The following is a 17,855-nucleotide window of genomic DNA, read 5'->3' on the forward strand; positions in this document are numbered from 1 at the left end:
GGGAACAAACCAATCTGAACACCCCTACCCACCCCAACCCCCTCCTCTCTCTCTGGCCTGAAGTGAACAAACCAATCTGAACACCCCTACCCACCCCAACCCCCTACCCTCTCACTGGCCTAGAGTGAACAAACCAATCTGAACACCCCTACCCACCCCAACCCCCTCCTCTCTCTCTGGCCTGGAGGGAACAAACCAATCTGAACACCCCTACCCACCCCAACCCCCTCCTCTCTCTCTGGCCTGAAGTGAACAAACCAATCTGAACACCCCTACCCACCCCAACCCCCTCCTCTCTCTCTGGCCTGGAGGGAACAAACCAATCTGAACACCCCTACCCACCCCAACCCCCTCCTCTCTCTCTGGCCTGAAGGGAACAAACCAATCTGAACACCCCTACCCACCCCAACCCCCTCCTCTCTCACTGGCCTGGAGGGAACAAACCAATCTGAACACCCCTACCCACCCCAACCCCCTCCTCTCTCACTGGCCTGGAGGGAACAAACCAATCTGAACACCCCTACCCACCCCAACCCCCTCCTCTCTCTCTGGCCTGGAGGGAACAAACCAATCTGAACACCCCTACCCACCCCAACCCCCTCCTCTCTCTCTGGCCTGGTGAAGAAACCAATCTGAACACCCCTACCCACCCCAACCCCCTCCTCTCTCTCTGGCCTGAAGTGAATAAACCAATCTGAACACCCCTACCCACCCCAACCCCCTCCTCTCTCACTGGCCGGAGGGAACAAACCATCTCGGGTCTGTCTCTCTTTCTCCACTGAACTCTCCGTCTCTCTGTTCCTGTCTTTGTGTGTCTGTCCCTGTCTCCAACACACACCCTCTTTTTTTCTTTCTCTCACACAGGCGTGCGGGCACACACATGCAAGCTTTCTCTCACAATCTCTTTCACACACACACACACACACACACAACCTTTTACGTGTATGGCCTTTTTTTTCTCAACCCCGCCACATAAGCAGCCGTACTCCATTTTCGGGAGTGTGCATGCTGGGTATATCATTGTTTCCATAACCCACTGAATGCTAACAAGGATAACAGAATCTAATATGTGCGTATTTCATTTTCTGTATGCTGATACAAACTGAGAGAGAGAGAGAGAGAGAAAAAGAGAGAGAGAGAGAGAGAGGGAGATAATGTTTTATTGAGGATAAAAGGTTAAACTACAAGCTTCTTGTCAAGAAAAAAGGAAATAAATCAATAAAAGAAATAGAAAGAAGAAACTGAAGACTGAGGAGAAGGAAAAGACAACAACGAGAGAGAGAGAGAGAGAGTGAGGGGGAAAGCGGAAAGAGAGAAAGGGGCAGCCAAGCCATGATTTTCTCTGCGTGGAAAGGCATACTGACAGACCATATAATAATTACTATCGTACTAATTAGGGAAGAAAATGTCACGCCTGAACTGTTGGCTACGTAAAGTTTTGTGTTGCCACTGGACACGATTACACATTTGTTAATATGTAGTGCACGTGCGTGTGAGAGAGGTGCAGAGGTTTAAAAAAAATGATTAAAGACAGACATTTCCACACAATTAGAGAGAGGGAAAGAAAACAACAGCAACAAAAAAACATACAGAGAATGAAAAGCGGATATAAACAAAATCATACACACAGTCATACACATATATATTCGTGGAAAGAGAGAGGGGAGAGGCGGAGAGAGAGAGAGAGAGAGAGAGAGAGAGAGCAAAACAAGACAGGCGAACGCTGCCAAGTCTCGAGTGGGGATGGATAAAGAGTGAGAGACAGAGAGGAGAGGATGTGGGGAGGGATAAACGATGACAAGGGGAGGGAAAGGGACACACACACACACACACACACACACACAGAAGCAGACTGACAGACAGAGAGACAGACGGAGAGCTTGAGATTCAAAGTTACACGGAGCAGAAGGCAAGCAGCGATTTGCCAGAGGCGGCAACGAGATGATTATATGTAGAGGGGGGCAGATCGTATAATGCCATGTTAAGTGGGGTTGGGAAATGTCAAACCTCCCACATTCACTGCAGCGTGGCTACCCACTGCGTGCGTGCGTGCGTGCGTGCGTGCGCGCGCGTGTGTGTGTGTGTGTGCGTGCGTGCGTGCGTGTGTGTGTGTGTGTGTGTGTGTGTGTGTGTGTGTGTGTGTAATATTTCATAACAGCAAATTACCATGAACTGCCTTTTGTTTATGTAATTTGAGAGAAAGGAGTGTACAGGGAGAGTGACTGAGACAGAGTGTGGGTGGGTAAATTGTTGGTGAGAAACAGACACACATAAAGAACAAGAGCAGCACAGAATGAGACAGTAAGAAAGATACAGACAGACAGAGGGGCATGAGGGGAAAATAGGGAGAGAGCACGGAGAGGCAATGAGAAGGAGAGGGCGGAAGGCGGAGAGAAGGTAAAGAGACAGGAGGAGAGTGGGGTAGGGAAGGAGAGAGAGAGAGAGATACAAAAGAACAGTGAAAATTACCTGATCGTTGACAGGGCACGGTGGTAATTAAGATCATTACTGCAGCTCGTTACTGCAATATTACTTAACGGAGTATCATGCTGCGCTTTTGTTCGCTGCAGCTGTAGGGTATTTGTGATGGTGCCCAGATAGTAGTCAAAATCAGCATGTTTAATCCGTTGTGCTTTGTTCTACCTTTCGTTTCATCGATGAGAAACACACACACACACACACACACACACACACACACACACACACACACACACCGCAAACACACACAGATGTGTGCACATGAATTATGCACAAACACGCAGGCAATTGCACGTGCACAGACGCACGCCACTCCATACAGATGAGAGAGAGAGAGAGAGAGAGAGAGAGAGAGAGAGAGAGAGAGAGAGAGAGAGAGAGAGAGAGAGAGAGAGAGAGAGACGAAACGTAACGAAACGAAACGAAACGAAACGAAATTTCATTTAACCAAGCAAATGAGAAAAGCGATTTACATGGTCTTTTTTCACCCAGCCTTGTGGCAAAATGAAAAGAGAAAGAGAGACAGAGGAAGAGAGAGAGAGAGAGAGAGAGAGGGAGGGAGGGAGAGAGGGGGGAGCGGCGTGGCGGATGATAAGAGAGAAAGAGATATAAAGAAACAGAACAAACGAGAGACAGGAGTGAAAGCCACAATGAATCACACGACACTGAAATTGCCATGAGTGGCATTATGATAATTACAGGGGGAGGAAGGTCGCCGTTTATTACCCTGATAAGTCAGAATGGAAATTTCCAGCTCTCCCACAATTACGTCGGATACACCACAGACCAAACATAGTGGCTGATAGTTCTTATTGTTAAGTTCTCAGGTCTGACCGAATCGTTTGAGTCACGCGGTGTCTTTTTTTCAACTTTTGTTTGGTTGGACTGACACAGATTGACAAACCCACATACACAGGGGCACAGACAGACAGACAGACACACACACACACACAGAGTATGAACACGCAGTGAGTACATGTTGTACACATACATGTGTGTGTGTGCTTACAAGAGCGCGCTCGCGCGTGTGTTTGCTGTATTATGTAGTGCTCTGTGTGTGTGTGTGTGTGTGTGTGTGTGTGTGTGTGTGTGTGTGTGTGTGTGTGTGTGTGTGTGTGTGTGAGTGTGTCCGTGCATGCATGCGTGCGTGCGTGTGTACGTGCGTGCTTATGTGTGTATGTGTGTGTGTATGTGTGCGTATGTGTGTGTAGGGGGCGGGGGGGGGGGGATTGTGTGCGATTCCAAGCCTGAAACTAGTTTGCCAATTTGCAAATCTGCAAAAAAATTGGTTTAGTATTAAGAAATTGTTAAAACCAAACGTATCGCGATAGATTAAACAAACAAACAAAAACATAACAAGGTTTTAGCATCAAATACATTTCAGCGACGTCTCCTTCACGTCCAGATTTGATTTCTTCCCCCCAAAATGAATTTTCGGTGCTGAAGCTGAATTTCAGCCGTGTGTTCAGAAGCGAACCTGAAGACCCGTTGTGCATGTGTGGGCTATTTTAGCTCCTCCTCTGAAACAGGGAACAGATCGTACCCTGTTTACTGACCCAGACTGCGTCCTCGACTGGAAAAAATCTAAAACAAATACGGTTATAAGCATGTACAGGAAAGGGACCGGGGAAGTGTAGGTGGGGGGCGGGGGTGGGGGTGGGGTGGTGATAAGGGAAGAAAGGGAGGAAGGTTGGAAGAAGGAGAGAGAGCCTCTGGCTATATTATGAGTGGTCCTCATTTGCGCTGGCCGCATTCACCGCTGTTTACTGAACATTCCTAAAATTAGAAAGAGTTCAAAATGAAGCTATGAGGCTGATCCTTGGAACAACAAAAGACACGCCCACAGAAACCATGCGATACCTGCTTGACCTTCCTTCAGTGCAGGCCAGAAACAAGTTAGAACAGGTTAAGACCTACTTCAAAGCATTAGAAAACCCTCAAAACCCACTGCATGACGCAGTCAAAGAACCAAAAGGCAGCCGTCTAGGACGAGGAAGATCATGGATGGGGCAGGCAGAAGACACAATCCAGCTAGTATGCCGACTACAAGACCTGAAAGAAACAAAAGAATGGGAGAAAAACCCCGAAAACCTCAACCATCTATTCAACACAGCCATTTCACCCACTCAAGAAAGACATTGTCGGGAATGGCCAGAGGGCAAAACTGATGCGGAAGTGAAGCTACTCATAGAAGAAAACAGTAAAGAAGAGGACATCATCATATACACAGATGGCTCAGTAACCAAAGACCAATCCGGTTGGGGATTCACTGCGAAACAAAATGGAAAAACAATTAGGGAAGAGAATGCTGCCTACAAAGTCACAAACCTCCAGCCTAACGATGGAAGCTGAAGCTGTGACACATGCTCTTCAGTGGCTATCGTCCATCCATATGCCCGGAAACCAACATGCCATGATTCTAACCGACTCAATGAACCTCATACAGAAAATTGGAAACGGAATGGGAAGTCCTGAGTGGCATAAGGCAATGCGCAACTTTCAGATTAAAAAACTCACATGGTCATACTGCCCGGGACATGCAGGTGTTAAGGGAAATGAGCGAGCTGACAGACTTGCTGGTAACGCAACACCAACGAGCGACCTACATCTAGGAAAATCGGAAATCCTCTGAAAAGTCAAAGAATATCAAAAAGAACAGGTACAAGGCCATCACACCATCGATCGCCTCAAAGAAATAAAAGCAGAGAGAGGGAGCGGCTGTAAGTCAAACATGAAAGGTAGAGCACGATGCTTTGCAAATCAAACAAATATCGGCATCATTTCCAAACCAACATTGCGCAAATTTCTTCAAAACGGAATAGAGTCTCTGTGGGCTTTTCCAAATACAATATACTGAGCAACACACCAGACGCCACGTTCTTGGCATCAGAGATCTTTTCCCATCCCTCATGCGGCCAATCAGTGGCACTCTCTGTGCGTGTGTGTATGTGTGTGTTTGTGCGTATGTGTGGGTCTGTGTTTTTGAGTGCGTTTGTGCATGCGCGAGGGTGTAAGTGTACACAAGTGTCAGGAGAGTTCTGTGCACGTGCGTATGTGTGTGTGTGTGTGTGGGGGGGGGGGGGGGGGGAGGGGGTGCGGGGGGGGGGGAGGGGGGGGTAGAGGATGAGGAATGTGAGTGTATGCATGCCAACACTGTGAGAGCAACGGGATATTGGAACGTGCGGGTGTATATATATATATATATATATATATATACACACATATACATATATATATATATATTTGTATATATGTGTGTGGGGTTGGGGGTGGGGGATATGGGCGTATGTGTGTGTGCTTGTACAAGTAAGTGTTCATCTCTGTGTGTGTGTGTGTGTGTTTGTTTGTGTGTGTGTGTGTGTGTGTTTGTGTGTGTGTGCCGTGGAAGCTGCGATACGTAGCCTAGAAATGAGTGTGTGGAGGAGGGGGTAGAGGAGGTGCAGGGTAATGTGTGTGTGTGTGTGTGTGTGTGTGTTGGGGCTCATGTACGTTAATGTGTATTTGACTGTGCTTTCATATCTGTGAAACTGCATGTTTGGTGCATATCTGTTATGCATATGTCGGTGTAAGTGTGAATGTGTGTCTCCATGTTTTACATTTATTTGCTTATTTATCATCATTGTTGTCTTATTTATTTATTTATTATTATTATTACTACTACTACTACTACCTTTTATATATATATATATATTATAATTTTTATTTATTTATTTATTTACTTATTTATGTACGCTTATAGTTGACTTCATCAAGTTTTTGCGCCTCATACATATTATTAGTAGTGGTAGCAGGTGTTTTTTTGTTTGTTTTTTTTTGGTTTTAATCTATTATTAATTTATTCATTCACCTTTTGTATTTATCTATTATTTATTCACTTTTTTTTTCAAGGCCTGACTAAGCGCGCTGGGTTACGCTGCTAGTCAGGCATCTGCTTGGCAGATGTGGTGTAGCGTATATGGATTTGTCCGAACGCAGTGACGCCTCCTTGAGCTACTGAAACTGAAACTCAGCATCATCATTTTTCAGCGTACCCCCCTAAAAAAAAAAGAAAACTGTGAAAGTTCCTGGGCGGTCCTTAACTTTTTGAGGACATTGTTGTAAAGACAATGCAAAGGGCTATCAGGGGAGAGTGGCTGAGGAAGGGGGAGAGAGACAAAGGGAAGCAGATACAGAGAAAGACTGAGGCACAAAAGACAGAGTCAATGACAGACAAAGGGATTGGAGAGGAACACAGATCGAGACAGCGGTGGAGGGAATTTGAGAAAAAATAAATTGTCACGCTAGAGCACACACACACACATACGCAAAGAGAGAGAGAGAGAGGGAGAGCAAGTGTTACTGATAGTTTGAAGCAGTAAAATGAAAACACAAGACAACAAGAGAGAGAGAGGGGGGGGGAGAGAGAGAGAGAGAGAGAGAGAGAGAGAGAGAGAGAGCAAGTGTTACTGATAGTTTGAAGCAGTAAAATGAAAACACAAGACAACAAGAGAGAGAGAGAGAGAGAGAGAGAGAGAGAGAGAGAGAGCGAGAGCAAGTGTTACTGGTCGTTTGAAGCAGTAAAATGAAACACAACAAGAGAGAGAGAGAGAGAGAGAGAGAGAGAGAGAGAGAGAGCAAGTGTTACTGGTCGTTTGAAGCAGTAAAATGAAACACAACAAGAGAGAGAGAGAGAGAGAGAGAGAGAGAGAGAGAGAGAGAGCAAGTGTTACTGGTCGTTTGAAGCAGTAAAATGAAACACAACAAGAGAGAGAGAGAGAGAGAGAGAGAGAGAGACAGACAGACAGTCAGACAGAGAGAGACAGAGACAGAGATGGAGAAAACCAGACAGACAGACAGAGACAAACAGACAGGGAGACAGACAGACAAACGGATGTACGGACTGACACAAAGAGCGAAAGGAAAGATAAAGGGGAGGGGCTGAAAAGGTAGGGGGGATCTGATAAGAGGCAGAGAAAATAGGCTGACAAGAGAGAGGGGAGGGGGAGACAGGAAGGGAGGGTACAAAATTCAAAGTAAACAGTGATTGCATCTCAAATGTGAATTTAATAAAAGAGGTCGGTTACTCGAGGGAAGGAATGCATCCCAGGTCCCCGCCCCCACCTCCCCCCCACCAAAAAAAACCCCTAATTTTTTTTTTTTTTTTAAGAAAAAAAAGATTTACACATGTATACCAGATCAAGAGAGATAGACAAATAGTGGGACGGAGAGAGAGAGAGAGAGAGAGAGAGAGAGAGAGAGAGAGAGAGAGAGACAGACAGACAGACAGACAGAGACAAGACAAAAAAACAACAGAGATTCAAACAACAAAATAGGCAGTCAAGGAATTAAGTGAAACGGCAGGCAGACATGCTGACACACAAGCCGAACTCGCGACAGTTAAAGCCACTATAATAAGTTTATACACCAAGCCAGATCCGAAAAAAGACTTGATAATCAAAAACAGCTTGAAGCTTATCTCCGTAATGGCCTAGAAAAAGAGCCGATGTTAATAAAGATAAAGCATCAGTAGGTCCCCGCTTGAGGCTTCACTATAAATATCAATTTTTCAAAGGTCAAAATGACCATCAGAGAAAACTTTCTTCATTGTTTGGAAGCCGTTACAAACAAATGGTGTCTTTTGTTTGCTTGTTGTCTTATATATATTTTTTTTTATATTTCAAAATGAAATCCGAGAAAACCTTTCTTTTCCAGGTTATGAAAGCTGATAGTAGATAAATAGTATGTGTCTTTCTTTTTCTGCTTGTTACCTTGCAGGTTTCGGTGTTGCTGTTTCCACTCATTTATCTTTTACTGTTGATGCTGTTTGGCATGCTTCCTTTGTTACTGTTACAAGGAACAAAGTGTTACATACAACGCACGAACAATCTTGTTGCGTTTTCAGACTGACTCTTCATTTTGACCCGCCTTTCTTCCTCCCCGGAAAGCAATCGATGTTATTGCCCATGCTCAGATTCAGCTAGCACGTATGATGAACAACACGCATATTCTACACGCATATTCACAGATACACACAAAACACACACAGACACACACACGCTTGCACGCAGAAACACACACATTAACTTCACACACACACACACACACACACAAATCCAACACGTGATGTGTTAACTGGAAAATTCACGCCGCTGGTCATGCAGAATTTGCGGCGCTGATCGAATCAGAATCATTGGCATGAAATGAAAGGCAGTGTGTGTGTGTGTGTGTGTGTGTGTGTGTGTGTGTGTGTGTGTGTGTGTGTGTGTGTGAGGCGGGCAGAGAGAGGGAGAGTGTGTGTGTGAGGTGGGCACCCCAGAGAGAGAGAGAGAGAGAGAGAGAGAGAGAGAGAGAGAGAGAGAGAGAGAATCTTGACGCCCGATTCTTTAACGAATACAAAAGTCAAAGCAGAAAATGCTAATACTCAGGCACATAACTCAGAAGCAAATACGCAAACGTCTAACTGCCAAACTAATTCACATGCGCGCGCGCGCGCACACACACACACCTGAATATATTCAAAAGAGATGGAACTCACCTTCATCCTCCTCCACGTTGGAACCAGCGCTGGATGAAAACCACCCCATTGTGAATGTCAGGAGCAGTGTCAGTGTTGTCACACCTCTCGATCGAAACATGGCTGCAAACTTTGCCTGGTATCTCGAACAATCCGTTTGTTAAATCTATCCCGATGATTCTCCAACGGTACAACCGTTGTCTCCTTTGTTCACAAAGCCACTGGATAATTATCCGATCAATACAGTCTTGCACGAGCAAATTATTTTTCAGACACAAAGCTCACAGTAGGCTGAACATAAACCACCCACAACTTTCTTTTCTTTTTTTTTTTTTTTTGTACAAGCGCAAGGCGACAAATCGATTTTGACTTAGGCAACGGTTTTCACTCTACACAATTATTCAACTGTTGGCCTTCTCGAGTACGTTTGCCAAATATCTATTTGTATTCTTTTCATTCTTTCTCAGCTGCTCGACTTTGCCCTTTCCTTTTCTTTTGCAGCAGACGATCACACGTCACTGAAAGTTTGTTTCCAGTTGCTTTGCAGTTTTTGATCGGACGTTACTGTAACCTTGTCACATGCTTAATTTTCATTGAGTGTCACGAAAAGTTTGCAGTCGTTAATTTGTCAACAGTTCATCGTCTCTTGTTTTTACTGTCTGTGCTGATAACCGTGTTTTTCTCTACCCCTCCCACTGTCTCTTACCCTTCCGTTCGTCTGCTTATCTTTTACTCCCTATTGTATCTACGGTGGACAACTCTTGTGGCGTCTCTCTCTCACGTGGTCTTATCTTATCTTGTAGTTTACAATGGAAAAGTGTTCTCTTGACCTCAGCAGTTTCCCAACGAAAGTCAGACTCTTGTCTGGTATCTGCACAGAAGATAAAAAAAATTAACATTTCACATTCCGTCTGTCAATCTGATGCTTTTTTTTTTTTTTTAATTTCTTTTTTTGTGTGTGTGTGAGTTAGTGTGCACGTATTTGATTGAAGACAAAAACTGACAAAAGGGTTAAGGGGAAAAGGAAACGATTCAAAATAAAAATCAAACAGAAGCAACTTATGTCTAAAGTGTGGACAAATCCAGGACTGGAGATAGGGCTGTCTTCAAACACTGAATACTTTAAAATCTTGATCTACAACATTAAACACACACATACGCACGCACACGTGCCTCCCCCAAAGCACAAACACACACACTGAAATGCATACACGCCCGCGCACAGGTGAGTGCGCGCACGCACACACACATGCGCGCGCGCACACACGCACACACAATCTCGTGAAATGAACATTAATATTCATTCCCTTTATTTGTGTTGTCATATTGCTTGATTATTGTTCATTGTATTATTAATTCACACAACACGTAACGCTAGAAAGCAATTCAAATAACGATTCCGACAAACTGAATTCAGAATTCATACGATTTATGAGCTTACTTTTTTTTCTTTTTTTCTTTTGGGGGTGGGGGTGGGGGGGTGGGGGGTATTCTGAAATCGCTTCGTAATAATAATGTCTGCTGGGGGCATATAAATATTATACATCGACGTCCTTAAAACAAACCAAATAATCAAAAAGGGTGATCTCAAAAAGTAAAAAAAAACTAAACTAAACAAAACAACATGGTGTTGATGATGACGGTTATCGATTCCAACAAACTGAACATTTTGGGCTAAACACTTCACCTTCTAAGCATCAGGCCTATAAACTACACAGAGATTTAAATTTTTTTTTTTTTTTTTAAAAAATCACAACCGAACTTTATCATTGTCTTAAAGCTAAACTTTTAGGCAGCAATCCCGAAGCCTGCACAGAAATTTCAGCAAGTTTCGGGGCTTTACTTACAAGTATTAATCACATCTTAGGCAGCAGACCTAGAACCTACACGAACAATAAAACCGTTGTTTGAACGATAGTGAGTATGAGTATGTCTGTGTGAGTGCGAGTGTGTGTGTGTGTGTTTCAGGAAGCGTGTGTCAGAAAGATAAGAAGCGGTTAGAGTGTGCGCGTGACGGAGTGTTCTTGGATCGAATTCGTCTGCCGCCGTCACTCGCGTCGTTATATTAATAATAGGTACACAATTCTTTCTTTCTTTCGCGTGCGTGCGTGCATGCGTGCGTGTGTGCGTGCGTGTGTGCGTGTATGTGTGTGTGTGTGAGCGAGCGCGTTTATATATATATATATATATATATATATCTGTGTGTGAGAGACAGACTGACAGATAGAGGGGAGAGAGAGAGAGAGAGAGAGAGAGAGAGAGAGAGAGAGAGAGAGAGAGAGAGAGAGAGAGAGAGAGAGAGAATGAATTAATCTTTATTTTCTAACGGTGAAGATATTAGCAGTTTGGCCGATTTTCCCATCTGCCATTTTTCTAAGAGACACACAAACAGAGAAAGAGAGAGAGAGAGAGAGAGAGAGAGAGAGAGAGAGAGAGAGAGAGAGAGAGAGAGAGAGAGAGCGAGAGCTGGTGTTACTGATCATTTGGAGCAGTAAAATGTAACACAAAGCAACAACTGCATTCACACTAGTACGAACGTACAAACCTAATCTTTGGGGGGGAAAAATGCCATGACATTCGGCATTGCATACAATACTGATTAACAGTCAAACTAATAGCGTGTAGCTTAGAAGGTGGAGAGTGAGGAGATCGGTGGGTGAGAGGTGTAGAAAGAGGGGCCGGGGGAACAATTATGGTATGATTACAACCCGCATGTGAGACAGACAGACAGACAGACAGACGGACAGACAGAGACACAGACACACAGAGAGAGAGAGAGAGGGGGATGGTGAGGAACCACGTGAATAATTAGTGTATTATTGCCTGTTGATATTTAGACACTGTACAGTAGCGCGGAGTTTACAGTGAGTGAGTGAGAAAGTGTGTGCGTGCGTGCGTGCGTGCGTACGTGTGCGTGTGTTGTGCGGGTGTTTATACGTGTGTTGAACGTGGTGTATGCGTGTATGTGAGTCACTGTTCATATGTAGTTATGTATGAGCGCGCTCTGTGTGTGCGTGCTTGTGTGTGTGTGTATGTGTGTGTGTGTGTGTGTGTGTGTGCATTTATGTGTGTGTGTATGTGAGAGAGAGAAAGAGAGAGAGAGAGAGAGAGAGAGTGTGTGTGTGTCACACACTGACACACACACACACACACACACACACACTCAGAGGGAGACAGACCTTTTCTCTTACATGTGAGTCATCATCAACAACCAATGTTGCACATCGAAACAACGTTTTGCCAAAGCCATCTCATTTACATTCCTCACTAGTATCTCCGAGATTCATCAACCGTGTATGAATTCAGCTGCAGCATGCATGAATATTTTGTCCCTTTGGGGTCTTTTTTTTTTCTCCCCCTCTCGTGGATTCATGTACGGATAGATTGTGTGTGTGTGTGTGTGTGTGTGTGTGTGTGTGTGTGTCTGTGTGTGTGTTTGTGCGCGCGCGCGCGTGTGTGTGTTTGTCAGTGTCTGAGAGAAAGACTGAGTGAGTGTGTGTGTGTGTGTGTGTGTGTGTGTGCGTGCGTGCGTGCGTGCGCGCGCGTGTGTGTGCACGTGCTTGAGCGCGTGCGCGTGAGTGTGTGTGTATGAGTATGAATATGCATGCGTGTGTGTGTATATATATATGTAAGTGAATGTACCCGCGCCCACCTGATGACAACAGTGTTCATCGTTATCGATTTTCCTGCAATGTGTTTTCGGGTAGTCCTATGAAAGAGACTATTGTGGTTTCAGTAGGTTGTGCCAAAGAACGCTTCGCGTCAATGTCACACACACACGGCCCCCCCCCCCCCCCCCCCCCCCCCCCCACACACACCCCCCTTTAAATGGCCGCAAGTCAGCTGGCGAGTTCGGACAGTTACATGGGGCAAGAGAGCTTACATGATTTGACTGTGTGCATGGTTAGATGGTGGTGGGTGCGGGAACAGCTGTTCAATATGACTATTGATTTTGTCAATGCTTTCGTGCGCATTTGGTGTGTGTGTGTGTGTGTGTGTGTGTGTGTGTGTGTGTGTGTGAGGAGGCAGAGAGAAGGAGGGATAGGGAAAAGGTTTTAGCTGCTGAAGGATGAAAGGCACACACCTGATCAATGGCGTTTTTTGAGAAGAAGAAGAGAAAAGAGGAACAGAAAAGAAAGACGGAAAGAAACCTACGTTTTTGTTTTTAAAGGAATGTGAACAGAACAAAAGTGGGACCGTCAATCATTTTGTTCCTTTAGTGTGAGCGATAACCAGGATTTCCCGTTTTGTGTTATTTATTTCACCCCATGTGTAAGGAGTTAAGGCCTGAAACGCTTGACTGGGGGGGGGGGGGGGGGGGGGCTTCTTCTCTCAAGACCTTGTATTGTCCAGCTCTCCCTGGAGTTTCCTATCACCTTAACTGCATGTATTTGTCACTACTGGTCAATTCTTTTATTTGACAAAAAAAATTACAGTACTATATTTACGAGAACATATTTTGTTATTAATTTTATTTTCAGTGATGTTGATTTCGCATTCTCATTTTAGGTGCCCCGTTCTTAAACCTTCAACAAAGAGACAAAAAAATCACTAAGTGGCCAGTTACGACTTTTCTCTGGCAACACAAAGAAGACCAACACATTTCGGACCACTAAAAGGAAGGTCTAACAATGAGACACTGACTCCTTTGTTCACTCGTTAATAGACATGTGCGAGTGGGCTTTTAAGTGCATTGCCGCTTTTACCTCGCCATGTAAGCAGCCATCTTCCGTCTTCGGAGATCAACGAGACACAAAAAGACAATTCCCATCCAGAACAAATACTGTCAGTGTCATCCGTGCAATACACTATGGCGGGAATAGTAACTCACTTTGTGCATGATATTTAACAGATATCGTCGTAACAATCGTTTTCTTATTTGTTTTACCATACAGCCAGCACCATCGAAATTTTAGTCAACCCTTTTCACTAATGAAGAAATCATTGCGGAAGTTCAGGTTAGCCAACATCCATGTTTGAGATTGAATTAAAAACACTTACGTTACTGAAGCAACTTCGTGTGGAAACGCACGCAAACGATCAAATACGTACGTTAAAGATCCTGCAATCCATGTCAGCGTTCGGTTGGTTATGGAAACAAGAACATACCCAGCATGCACACCTGGAAAACGGAGTTTGACTGCCTTCATGGCGGGGTACATAAACAAAACGGGCATGCATGTAAAATATTTCATGTCTGTGTGAGTGTGTGCCTATCGTCACTGAAACCTGACTGAATGATACCAGAAACGAATGATAAGCGCCCAGTTGCAGGACTGAATGATACCAGAAACGAATGATAAGCGCCCAGTTGCAGCTCACGGTCTCAGTCGGCTCTTCCGAGATAGGCAGCCTGTTGTCCAACTGAATGACTCCGTGTTTGTATAGCGGCGTTTAGAGCTTGGTCTCTGACCGAGGATAGGCGCTACTGACATTAGTATCCAAACTTAATCATCACCATCAACTGTGATACATTTTCAAACAACTGCACAAAATACAATGCATAGTCTGGAGCAACTGTACTGTGGTTTGCAATATTTGCAGAACATTCTGAAACAACTGCATTTTATTATGTTCCTGCAGAGGTGTTATCAATATTTAAAAAAACTAATAAAAGGACATTAAAATAACCAGAAAAGATCACAAACCTGAAATACTCGCCACACGCGCAGTAACAAACGACCTGCCACTGACAACCACCACAAGCACTGTCCCACGTACTGTGTGGCCGGGTTTGATATTGCACACAGCGCGTGCGTTGATTGTCTGCCACTCAAACCCCGCTCATGCGTAGTACGGGCTCCAAGCTCGTGCAATTAAGTTGCCTGAGGGAACACGCGCTTTTCACAGAGACCGTGGAAACAGCTTGTCGTAAACGTATGTGTCGTTGAGCGCTGTCGACGGGTCGCCTATTTTTGATCATGACTTATTTACAGACAGTGAAAAGCTGAACCGGTGGAACAGGCCGAACTTTTTACCCCTGGGCTAATTTATACCCCGGGTATAAAGTAATCTGGGCTACTTCAGCCCCCGGGGTTAAACCAGCCTAGGCTATGTGTATGCTATACCCCACCTTAGCCTACCCCCTCAATTGTGTACACTTCGATCACCCAACCTGTCTGTGTCATACTTTTTTTTTTGTGTGTGTGTGTCAGTAATGATAATGGTAATGGAAACACGTGATTTACATAGCGCCTCCCGGCAACGGACACGGAACTTTACAATGATTGCAAAAAACATAATAACAAAGAAACAATAATATGACACGGTATAAAACACATAATACTTGCTAGCAAACATATACAAAAACGATAAAAGAAGAAGAAGGAGAAGAAGAAGAAATAATCAACAAAACCGTCCAATAATTTCAGAGCGCAATGAACTAAAATAACTTGTACGAACGCCGGTCGGTATAACACAAACTTGACACACACGCGCGCGAGCGCACACACGCACGCACTGGCACATACACACACACACACACACAAAGTGGCGCGCCGGCGTGCACGTACGCACGCACGAACGGGCATGCACACATGTATACAATACCGAAACCTTTCTGTATTCCATAATGATGAAATAATTCCACATTGGCTTTGATTTATGCCGCAGTCATCTGACTACTGGTCACACATGATCATCGTTACATAATTTAGCTTTCAGCACGTTTTCCAGAAAGCTGGCTTAAAGTAGCACATTTTCAATAAAACTGGCATTCAGAGGCACAAGTTATGGAAAGCTGGCTCGCTGAAAGTACATACTCAAGAAACTGCTGTTATTTCCCAGACCGCTTTAATTCCAAGAACAAGAGGACTATATTGAGCGGCAACAAAGCAGGGGAGAGTATTCATGTGAACTCTGTTTCATACGATTTATTTCCCTTCTGTCAATCGTACCCAGTCAGAAAGTTGGTGTGTGTGTGTGTGTGTGTGCAGTCAGGTCAGGTCTCTACCTGCCACAGGTACCATGTAACCCTGTGCTACCTGTCACATGCGGGCAGATGGAGCTCGACAGCCCGGGAAGGCAGTCCATCTAAGACAAGGAAAAGTCTGAAGTAAAACCCATGAAGTGCTAAGGAATGCAGGACAGTCTCGACATGCATTGACCCTGGGTCCATGGCCATGTCCCGACTTTCAGTAGCCGCGCCCCCGTGCCTCCGAGGAAGGTTTTTGAGCCAGAGGCTATGACAAGGACAGTCTGATATAAAACCTACGACCTGAGGACCTCACTGTCACCGTCCCAGCTTGCTAGGCTATGGCAGATGAACCACAGGTGTAAAGGGTGGGGCCAGTACTGCGCACACTGCACTCCACCTAAAAATTCCATTGCGCAGGCTTGAAGGACATGTCCACGTCCGCGCCACCAACTATTCCAAGTCCTGCAGCGATGGGAAAGGGGCGAAAACGGCAGGTGGAAGATGTCACTGGAAGCCGCAGTTCCAATCCTGCATGCAGGCGGTTCAGGATATTGGTCGCCTGATTGTTGACCCGGAGGTGACAGCATCACTCGGCAGCACCCTGAACGACCAAGCAGCCTTTTCTAGGGACAGCACTGCTTGCTCCACACGGAGAGGGGCCTAGAAAAGGTGGTCCAAACAAATGCTCATCTCCATACCCCCCAGTTGGCTAGCCGCGGTCAACGGGCATCTCCAAACGCGGTCGAACAACAATAGAGAAGAAAAGGCCGGCACCTGCCTCACAATTAGGTGCAAAAGGACTAAAGGTAGCATGCTGGAACATCCGAACCATGCGTGACTCTGCAGACAGCAACCACCCAGAAAGGCGTTCCGCTCTAGTCGCACACGAACTTCAGAGACTGAACATTGACATTGCTGCCGTCAGCGAAGTCCGCTTTGCAGGGAAAGGCAGCCTCCAGGAACACGGCGCTGGGTACACCCTCTACTGGTCAGGCAAGCCAGAGACCGAGAGACGCCTTTATGGCGTAGGCTTTATGGTCAGGAGCACCATTGCCTCCAAGCTTGAAAACCTGCCAACAGGACACTCAGACCGAATTATGTCCATGCGCCTCCCACTACGGAACAAACAGCATGCCACTCTGTTCAGCGTGTACGCTCCAACCCTCCAAGCGGACCCCACAGAAAAGGTCAAGTTTTACACTGATCTGCGCAACCTCGTTCAGAACACCCCTGCTGACGACAAGGTCATCATCCTTGGCGACTTCAATGCCAGAGTTGGCCAAGATTCAGAAGCCTGGAAAGGAGTCCTTGGCAAGCATGGCGTTGGTAATTGCAACGACAATGGGCGCCTTCTTCTCGAGTTCTGTGCAGAGCAGCAGTTTACCATCACCAACACCATTTTCCAGCAGAAGGACAGCCTGAAGACAACGTGGATGCATCCTCGGTCCAAACATTGGCACCTCATTGATTACATCCTGATGCGCCAGAGAGACGTACGAGACGTCCTACACACCCGAGTGATGCCCAGCGCGGAGTGTCATACTGACCACCGCCTCGTCCGCAGCAAGCTCAGGCTCCACTTCAAGCCCAAACCAAAGAAAGGAGGAGCTCCTAGGAAGAAATTCCAGGTCGGCAACTTTCAGTCAGCTGAAGTGAAAGCTGAATTCCAGGCGAAGCTTCAGGACAAACTTGAAGACCCCAGTTGCCCCACAGACCCCTCTCCAGAAGCACTATGGGCACAGCTGAAATCAGCCATCCTGCAGTCCTCTGAAGAAGTCCTAGGGTTCTCGTCGAAAAAGAACAAGGACTGGTTTGACGAAAACAACCAGGAGATCCAAGAATTGCTGGCGAAGAAGAGATCAGCCCACCAGGCTCACCTTGCACAACCGTCTTGTCCGGTGAAGAAAGCAACCTTCCGGCTCATATGCAGCAACCTCCAGCGCAAGCTTCGTGAGATTCAAAATGGGT

At 45.6% G+C, this 17,855-nt stretch overlaps 1 protein-coding gene across 2 annotated transcripts in view; it reads right to left on the minus strand.

Annotated features, from left to right (window-relative positions):
- The window catches only part of LOC143300241 (acid phosphatase type 7-like), a 47,754-nt gene extending 32,943 nt beyond the window's left edge, over window positions 1-14,811 (minus strand). The window contains exons 1-2 of one of the 2 annotated variants that reach the window (XM_076613828.1): window positions 14,620-14,811; window positions 8,993-9,842 (exon numbers count right to left, since the gene is read on the minus strand). In XM_076613828.1, coding sequence (XP_076469943.1) covers window positions 8,993-9,092 — 100 coding nt within the window. In that variant the 5' untranslated portion in view covers window positions 9,093-9,842; window positions 14,620-14,811. The remainder of the gene's footprint in view (window positions 1-8,992; window positions 9,843-14,619) is intronic. The other variant, XM_076613829.1, reaches the window with a different exon arrangement.
- Between the last annotated feature and the right edge of the window lie 3,044 nt (window positions 14,812-17,855).

This window comes from Babylonia areolata, chromosome 26, assembly GCF_041734735.1.
Source record: "Babylonia areolata isolate BAREFJ2019XMU chromosome 26, ASM4173473v1, whole genome shotgun sequence".
Classification (NCBI taxonomy): Eukaryota; Metazoa; Mollusca; class Gastropoda; order Neogastropoda; family Buccinidae; genus Babylonia; species Babylonia areolata.